Source organism: Pyxicephalus adspersus, chromosome 6 (genome assembly GCF_032062135.1).
Source record: "Pyxicephalus adspersus chromosome 6, UCB_Pads_2.0, whole genome shotgun sequence".
Classification (NCBI taxonomy): domain Eukaryota; kingdom Metazoa; phylum Chordata; class Amphibia; order Anura; family Pyxicephalidae; genus Pyxicephalus; species Pyxicephalus adspersus.
Genome location: NC_092863.1, coordinates 106,920,133 through 106,929,057, shown reverse-complemented (window position 1 = coordinate 106,929,057; position 8,925 = coordinate 106,920,133). Strand labels below are relative to the sequence as shown.

The 8,925-nt window shown below is 45.4% G+C and overlaps 1 protein-coding gene across 1 annotated transcript in view; it reads left to right on the top strand.

The window, feature by feature from the left end:
- Positions 1-7,466: 7,466 nt before the first annotated feature.
- The window catches only part of LOC140332800 (zona pellucida sperm-binding protein 3 receptor-like), a 59,286-nt gene continuing 57,827 nt past the window's right edge, over positions 7,467-8,925 (top strand). Inside the window, exon 1 of the mRNA XM_072413992.1 lies at positions 7,467-7,870. Within this exon, the coding sequence (XP_072270093.1) occupies positions 7,789-7,870 (82 nt within the window). The 5' untranslated portion in view covers positions 7,467-7,788. The remainder of the gene's footprint in view (positions 7,871-8,925) is intronic.

Below are 8,925 nucleotides of genomic sequence, written 5' to 3'. Positions count from 1 at the left end.
CATGTATATTGTGGTCCAACTTTTACCTCCAATCAGACAATCATAAATCCTTCATAAGTGTCCACTTATAGCCAAGTTCACATTAATAGAGAATTCCATTATGATATCATTTTTATTCCTGTAAATTAATCACCAGCCACAGTTGCCCCCTTTGTCAGCAAGTCTCATAAAGTGCACTATAGAACTTGCTAACAAATGGGGGCAATTATGACTGATGCCCTCATTTGCCTATTTACATTTTTTATGGGATCATTAAAATTGTGCATGAAAGGGTTTTTTTTTTGTTATATCGGCAAACGTGACTAATAGTGGACATTTATAAAGAAGTTGTGATTTTGTGATGATATGTGATTGCTTTATTGAAGCATGGACCTCAAGAAGTGTTATATTCAATACAAGGCTCACCTCTGAGCACTGTGCTATACATTATATACTCCACACAACACAGCTCCATTCATTGCACTGTGCTGTACACTCCATACTCCGTACACTGTGCTGTACACTCCATACTCCGTACACTGTGCTGTACACTCCATACTCTACACTGTGCTGTACACTCCATACTCCGTACACTGTGCTGTACATTCTATGCTCACAACTCATTTTTCTTCCACATTAGTTGATGAATTTTATATATTTCATTTTATTTTACTCTGCAAACTATGCAGCACATCGTTTACTTCAAATCTCCTCTCATTGAATATGCTGTGTTCAATATTTGATTTTGATTTACTGTGATATACATATCGCGCTCCATTATACTGAACTGTATATATACTATGCACTGTGTTGTATATTGTATACTCCACTATGTGTATTTTATAACATATGGCACACCTGGCCATCTTGTATATGCTGACTCTCCAAGGGCCGGCCTTATCCGGAAATACTTTCCTTAATATTTAGTAGAATTTGGGGTTTTTGATTTGAGGGCTGTGACCCCAGGGAAGAATCACTCTTACAGATTTATGAAGATTATTATGTCAAGGTGACCAAGAACCCCTGGTGACCAACCTATTGTCCGGGGTCCACATGCACCCCTTTGTCACTTATTGCTCGGCCCTCATTGCCCCTGGAGACAGAAGATGGCTTTTTATATATTTGTTCCTGTTCTTCCCTCTAGTATGTCTGTAGCCACTGACCATCTCCTGCAGCATGTCTGCAACCACCTCTGACCATGTCTGCATATAAAGTGAGGCCTGGAGCGGGGTAACACAGAGAGGCCTAATGGAAGGCCTCCATGACTGGAAGGGGTAAGGAGTAGGCAGTGAAAGGGTTAAGTGCTGGAAGGTTCGAAGGAGGGTGGGCCAGAGTAGAGGGGGTATTATAGTGGGGGGAGGGGATAGAGGTGTGAAGGAGGGGGGGAACAGAAGAGGAGGATCATTCAGCAGCAGGACAGGGAGAGTGGAGAAGGAGGTTTTGGCAGTTTTCTTTTTGGGGTGAACCGCATTGGAAGATATACTGAAAATGTCCTACTGGCCCAGCTGTGGGCTGTAGCAGCAGATAGGGGGCCTGGCTGGTTGCAGGAGCAGGTAGAGGTTGCTCTGCAGGGTGTTGCTCCAAGACCTACTGTTGGAGGATCAGACTCACGTTGGCCTCGGCAGTCTAGGCCGCCAGTGCCCCTGAGCCCTTAACCCTCTAGGGCTCGTTGCCGAGTTAGGAGCCCCTGTAGGCACCCTCCAGGGTCTCCAGCCCAGCAGGATGCTGTCGGGATGGCTGGGAGGAATACTCCACCACGGTGGAGTCTTAGGGTGGGGGAGAGGCACCATGGGCACAGGCCTACCCCTTCCCACTCATGAAGGCAATCTGGGGCACAGAAGTATGGTGGCAGGCGTGTGCGGTCATGTGGAAGGGGGGCTCCCCAGGATCCCATACCCTTTCAGGGTGGGCGTCCTGGTGAGCCGCGGGGCTCTGGCCGCAATAGGGGGGAGCCCCAGGGCTGTCCGAGGCGGGTGCCAAGGGAGGAGGACAGGAGGATGCGCAGAGTTTTTTCAGTCTCTGTCATCCCGGCAACAGAGACTGTTCCAGGACGTACTTGATGTTTTGCGCTATGTGTTGCTAGGGGTTAGGCAGAGGCATGCCACCTGGTTTGGCGGGCCTGTTTGGGGCTAGGGCCCCTGGCAAGGTAGGGGGAGTGGGCGGCCGGGGGGGGCAGGGTTTAGGGGGGCGAGGCAACAGCGTTGCCTTTGGAACAGGTGGATGCAGCAAGAGATGTGGCCGGGTTTCTCCTCCCCCAGGCTTGGCTCCGCAGGACAACCTCAGGGATGCAACAAATGGCGAGGTTTATGTGTGTTTTGAGGGGCCTTTAGGAAGAGATGAGGGAACAGATATGGAAAGGTGTGTTTGAGGATCTTTTTGGGGTGTTGCCGCTGGAGCGTTTTAACTTGGATTGGATGCCAGGTGAGTGGAGGAGGAGTTGCAGCGGCACAGGCTGATACCGCATACTTTTGCAAATTTGTTGCAGACTTACTCAATATTTGCCAGTGTGCTGGGGGAAAAAGAACTGGGGCATTGCTCGGCCCTGTTCTGCTATCTGGACGCCATTAGCGAAGCACATAGAGTCTACGGGGGTGTTGCCTGGCTTCTCTACGACGAACAGTTTAGGCAGTGTAAGGGCTTTTATTCTTCTATCCAGTGAGATCATAAGGACATGGGCTTTGGATGTGGATCATGACACCGGTCAGGAGTAGGGGGATCCAGCCCTTTTTGAGGGGTCTGCCTACTTTTGGGCCCTCAGCCTTCCATAAAAAAGGGGTTTGTTGGACGGTTAATGAAGGGGGCTGCAAGTTTGGAAGCTCCTACCGCTTCAAACAAGAGTGTGTAAAGTGAGGAGGTTTGCATGGTGCGGTCCAGTGTTTTAGATTCGTCGAAAGCAAGGGTCCAGATTTCGCTGGAAAAAGGGATGACGCCAGTGACGATAGGCCCCATGTTGCCATTACTAAGCAAGTATCCTGATAGGGCAGCAGTGAAACTTTTGAAGGATGGGTTTTCTCTAGGCTTCCGGATTCCTTGCTCTCTAAAGGAGCCCCCTTTTAGCAAGGAAGTCTGCTAGAATGCACAACTCAGTGGTGGCAGAGACGCTGAATAAGGAGGTGGGTTTAGGCAGGATGGCAGGCCCGTTTATGGCCCCGCCAGTTGATGGCTTGGTGGTCTATCCATTGGGGGTGGTGCCCAAAAGGAAGCCGAATAAATTTAAATAAATCGGCCTCTTTCCCGGCTGGGGCCTCAGTGAATGAGGCAATTGACCAGCAGCTTTGTTGGGTATCGTACACATCATTTGACAACGCGCTGAAATGGGTTCAGAGGTACGGGAGGGGTGCCCTGTTGGCTAGGGCGGATATTGAGGCGGCCTTTAGATTACTGCCAGTTCAACCGGATAGTCAGCGTTTTTTAGGGTGTACTTGGAAAGGTGTATTGGATCGCTGTTTGCCAATGGGGTGCTCCTTGTCCTGTGTCTTATTCCAAATGTTGAGTACATTTTTAGAATGGACGGTGCGGGAGGTTGCCAGGGTGGATTTAGTCATTCACTACTTGGATGACTTTTTGTTTATTGGACTGCCAGGCAAAGCTGTGTGTAGAGTATTAGTGACGACTTTCAAATTTTTGGCAGAAAAATTTGGGGTTCCCTTGGCGTAGGCCAAATCTGAGGGGCCAAGGACAGAACTGGTTTTCTTGGTTTATTAACCATTAATACCATGGAAATGGAGTGCAGGTTGCCAGTTGATAAGTTGGAGGACCTTAAAAAGGCGGTGGACAGTGCCTGTGACCAGTGGAAGATTACCCTGAAGGAGCTCCAGTCACTTTTGGGTAAGTTAAATTGAGCCTGTAGGATCATGCCCATGGGACGGATTTTCACCAGCAGGCTGGCCGCAGCTACAGCGGTGGTGAGTTGGCCGGGGCACTTTAGCTGAACTTTGTGGTAGCACTGGAGTTGTGAGGTAAGGAGTTGGCAAATAGTGATATTTTGCATGTGCTGCGATAATTTAGGGGTGGTGCAGGTGGTGAATACGAATTCAGCTTCTTCGCTGCCGGTGATTAAGTTATTGAAAAAATTGGTTTTGCTTTGTCTGCGTTGGAACATTGCTGTGTGTGCTTTGCATATACAGGGTACTGTCAATATAATTGCCGATTCTTTATCTTGGTTTCAGTGGGATCGATTCTGGCAGTTGGTCCCTGAGGGGGAGTGTACGGGCGTCTCATCTCTTTAGGAACTCTGGAGAATCCTCTTGGACTCGTAGCGGATATGATAAGGCGTTCCGTGAGTTCGGCTAGGTGGTTGGCTTATTCGTCAGTGTGGCAGGAATGTTGGCAATTCTTTGAGGAATGTGGGGGGGAGGGCTAGGACGGAGGAGGAGCTTATAGATGTGTTTGTCTATTTTTTTGTGCAGATGTTTTGAGCGGGGGGTGTCGGTGGCAGTGTTGAATAAAGAGTTGGCAGGTTTGGCATTTTTGTTCAAATTAATGGATATTAGGAATTTGAGTAAGGAGTTTTTGGTTATACAGGCTGTTAAGGGGTTTAGAAGGGGAAAAATGGTGGTGGATGGGAGGCATCCGATGTTGTTCCATTGCTAGTGGCGGTGGTTCGTAGTTGGGGGAAATCTGTAGATTGCGGTATGAATGTTTGTTGTTTAGGGTGGCTTTTGTGTTGGCCTTTCTTGGGGTGTTTTGGATTGAGGGTTAGTGAGTCAATCTGGGAGTAGGCCGGGGGGTATTAAGGTGGGTGAGGTGGTTTGTGGTCACGGTCAGGTGAAGATTCATTTGGCTCGGTAAAAAATGGATCAGACAGGTAAGAGGGTTGACATTGTTCTTGGGGGGATGTTTGGTCTGTCCAGTGGAGGCAGTGAAAGAGTTTTTGGCCGTTCGTCCGGGGGGGGGGGGTGGTCCTTTGCTAATACACGAGGACAGCTTGGCTCTTTCTAGGTATCAGTTCTTGACCATTTTACGGAAGTGTTTAAATGCAGAAAGGGGTTGAGGCGAAAGAATTTTCTTCTCATTTTTTTCAAATGAGGGCAGCCACTGAGGCTGCGCGGTGGGGTTTGGGGGATGAGGTGATTCAGCACATTGGGCCTTGGGAATCTCGTGGGTTTTGTTCATATGAACGTCCACATTTGGTATAGGAAGGGGTTGTTGTTGGGTTGGTTGGTTGTTGTAGTTCTGAATTAGGTAATTTATTTGTTACTTCCTTTTAGGTGTTTCCCTGTGCCTAGTTCCCAGTTCCTTGGATTATTGGGCACGGCGAGGGAATTGGTAAAAGGCTGGTGAGGGAATTGGTAAAAGTTTTTAAATGGGATGTGTTAAGGTTGTGTGCACTGTTGCCAGGCGTCATTGTGGCGTGTTCGAATGTGGTCGCCAGAACCCAATGGCGGGGGGCAAGGTCGGTAGCTAGGCTGAAAAAAGCCATAATTAAGTTGAACAGATCAGTTGAGGGATGGAGGTGGATGTCAGCTTGTACTTGGAGGGGGATGGGGTTAATTTGTCGAATGTGGGCATGGATTTATGGTGTTTGGGTTTACAGGCTGGGATTCAGAAGGCAGTTCAGGTGTGGAGGGGCGCACAAGGACAAGGAGTCGCACTTGTGGCACCATGGCGGTCAGATCCTCGAGGGGAAGTAGTTGTATTTTCTATATTTTTCAGTGGGGTGAGAGACCATCTTCGGTATTGGAGTCTCTGGAATTGTTATGGTTATGGGAAGGTTCAGTTTTTGTGGTAGAAAAAGGGCTGCGAGTGCTAGTAGTATCGTTCCCAAGCTGGTGGTTTGCATCTGGAAGCATATATATCACGATGATGTAGACCCAAAAAATAGTATAGGGGAGAGGTAGTGGGAGAGGGGGGGGGGGTGCTTCGAGGACCAGTAACCTGGAGAAGTGTTGTAAATTAGTCAAGGTTAATTTAATGGAGTTGATTATTGTATGTGTATTGTTATTTATGGTTAATTATTTGTTGATGTGTTAAATAATGTTATTTACGGACAATGATTTGTTATGTAGGTTTGTTATGTAGATCAGGAAAATGCACAAAAAACTGTGCCGGGAGCTCAAATAGGCAAACACCATAAAACATTCCCCCGATTAATGTTGAACTGAGAGTTTACTGGAAATGTTGAGCCTTTAAAGGGCCGACACAACATTGCACATAGAGGCTGGTAGTGTGAAGTTATCACCAGAAGCTGATATAGGTGCTGTAGTCAGTGGAGATCCTGGACATGGATGGGTACAGCCTGGGGGTGAATATGGCCATGCAAAATGTGCATAGACTTGTCAGGCCTAAGTGCTGCTCAGAAGGTGTTACCTCTGCTAATACTGAAGCACCACCAATGGTTTCTATGGGTAATGGACAAACTTCAAAACCTTTGTGCTCCCTTTGCAAATGGAAGATGATTTGCAGGGAACATTTTGCATAAGTGACAATACAGACCATAAGAAAAGCAGAAAGAAGCTGTAGATACAGGACCACCATCCAACAGATTCCAAAGGAGTAACCTCATACAGATCAGATAGACTGTGGAAGGGGCTTCCCCTCCAAGAAGGACAGTCATTGACTTGGTGCTGCAAATAGGCTTCAAAGCCTCAGAAATGTTTACTTTCATCAGTCCAATTGGAATTGGAGAGTGTGATCTCTAAACTCTATATGCTTTGTGTGGACGGAGAGTATGGACCTCTTATGGGAAGGGTTTGAAGGCAGGAAAATGATGGGATGTGGATGGATTTGGTCTCCACACCAATATCCAGATAGTCACCGGTAAACAAATTTACAATTCTGACCAGAAAATAATCTATTCCTGAATGTGAACTGGCTATGTGTTTATGGAAATATGGGGATCTATTGTCTCCTCTGGGGAAAATCCTCAGTGATCAGGAAATATGGACAGGTGGTTGGTCAGTCCCCATAAGATTAATGAGAACTGGGTCAATGAAATTAAATGAAAATAAATGAGTCAAATTCCATCACTGGCATACTTACAAACAGATGACCATCTTAACCTGGTCAGCAAAAATCTCTGTGGAGACAATGGGCACTTCAGTAGGGCATTTGACCAAGGACTGTATATCTAAAACTAGTAAAGTACTTTCTTGTATTAAAAGAGGAATTGACTCCCTCAGGAAGTAGTTTCAACAACTACTATAGATTGCTTTATTAGAAAGCTGTGTGTTTTTCTAGAAGCACAGAATATAACTGGGGATTAAAGGCTTTAAAGTAAAAATAACAGAGACTGCTGATCCAGGGAACATCCGATTGCCTCAATAAATCAGGAAGGATTTTTTTTTGCCTTCCTCTAGACCAACTATGTCTTATAGGGTTTTATATCTGGGATATGTTTATTGCCCTAGTGGTTGAACTTGTGGTTGAGCTGGACTTATGTCTTTTTTCAACCTAACCGACTATGTAACTATGGACTGGCAGCAGTGAAGCTGCATGGAAGCTTAAGTAAGCAATCTTTAGGTGTTTTGTTTGTTTGGCAGGAGAGCGCTGTGTTTTTTTTGGCACCAATAAAGGGACTTGTTAGAGATATGTTAGAATTATAAGTTGACTGGTTGATATAACTGAATGCTCCTCTGTGTATGTGGATTGATGACATGAGGGTGCTGAGGCTTACCGCTAGTGAAGCCATGATATACCCTAAGTACGTCACACATGGTTGATAAGCTTTTAGAGTGAAGGAAGCTTGAGCAAACCCACAAAAGAGGAAGAGGGACATCAGAATGTGAGTGTGGTGCTTCCTCTGTCAGATGTAAAGAACAGATAACACTGAGCACTGCTCACACTGTCCGTACCCGGGGGTCCTCCGCCATGTCTGCTCTGTGGTCCTATCGACTGATCACCATCTGTCTCCTCCACCAACTGCGTGCTGGTGATATCTCCCAGAGTAAAGGTAAGATACAACATTTATTGTTAATGTAGGATAATATGATTACACACTGAAACCCTGGTAACCCTTATCACATTCCTAATATTTAAGCAAACATAGAAAATGAAAAAAGCACAATAGGGACTTTAAAGGCATGAAAATTACTTCCATAAGTCATCATACACATTAGTAAGAAATAGCCGCAGTTTTATTTTGTCAGTAAAATATATAAATATATATGGGTGTCAGTCCTAAAATAGGTAAAATACAAAGAAGTCACAATTATCCATTTCCCCTTCCTATACTGGTAATACATATGCCAATAATGTGATAAGATTTATTTATTTCCCCTTTCATATGATGAGTTAGTCATTATTGTATTCTCTAGATTGATGTATTCAATATATTTTTAACAAGAGAGCAATTGATGATCTTTTTACCTCCTTGTAAACGACTTCACAAGGTGAGTGCCTATGGGTACTGCACCTAATGCCACACCCCAAAAGCAATAATACTAAAATTAGGGAAAACTGATCCGAGGGCTTTCAGTCATTCACTGCATTCGTTATGAGAAAAATAAAATACATTTAATACAATCCAAAAACTTATTCCACAGGTATCAACTCAACTATACATTTTATAGATTTCCTAGCAAACATCTGACACACAATAAATTTCACATGTTTTATTTATTTAAATCTCCAAGCTCAATGTGTTTCACTGATTTATGTCTGCTTCTTCAGGAGCCGCGGCATTATAGACAGAATGGGCGTGCAATATCCCAGGCGGCTTCTGGTTGTTCTTCTGTGAATGAAGAACTCACAATGTAAAAAAAGGTGCCCATCACACACATGTGCAGAGGGATCGGCACTCTTTTTTTTCTATTTACAGTGGCTATGTCACCTGATCTCCTGCCTGCACAGTGCGAGATCAGGTGACATAGGCAGAAACTTGAGGACAAACAAGGAAGCGGCATGGGACACAATCCAGGAAAGCTCGGGAGGGAGAGAGACATCTATGGTAGTTAAGTTTTTTTTTTTAGTTTAGTTTCGTCTAAACTGTCTTACTAATGTGTATGA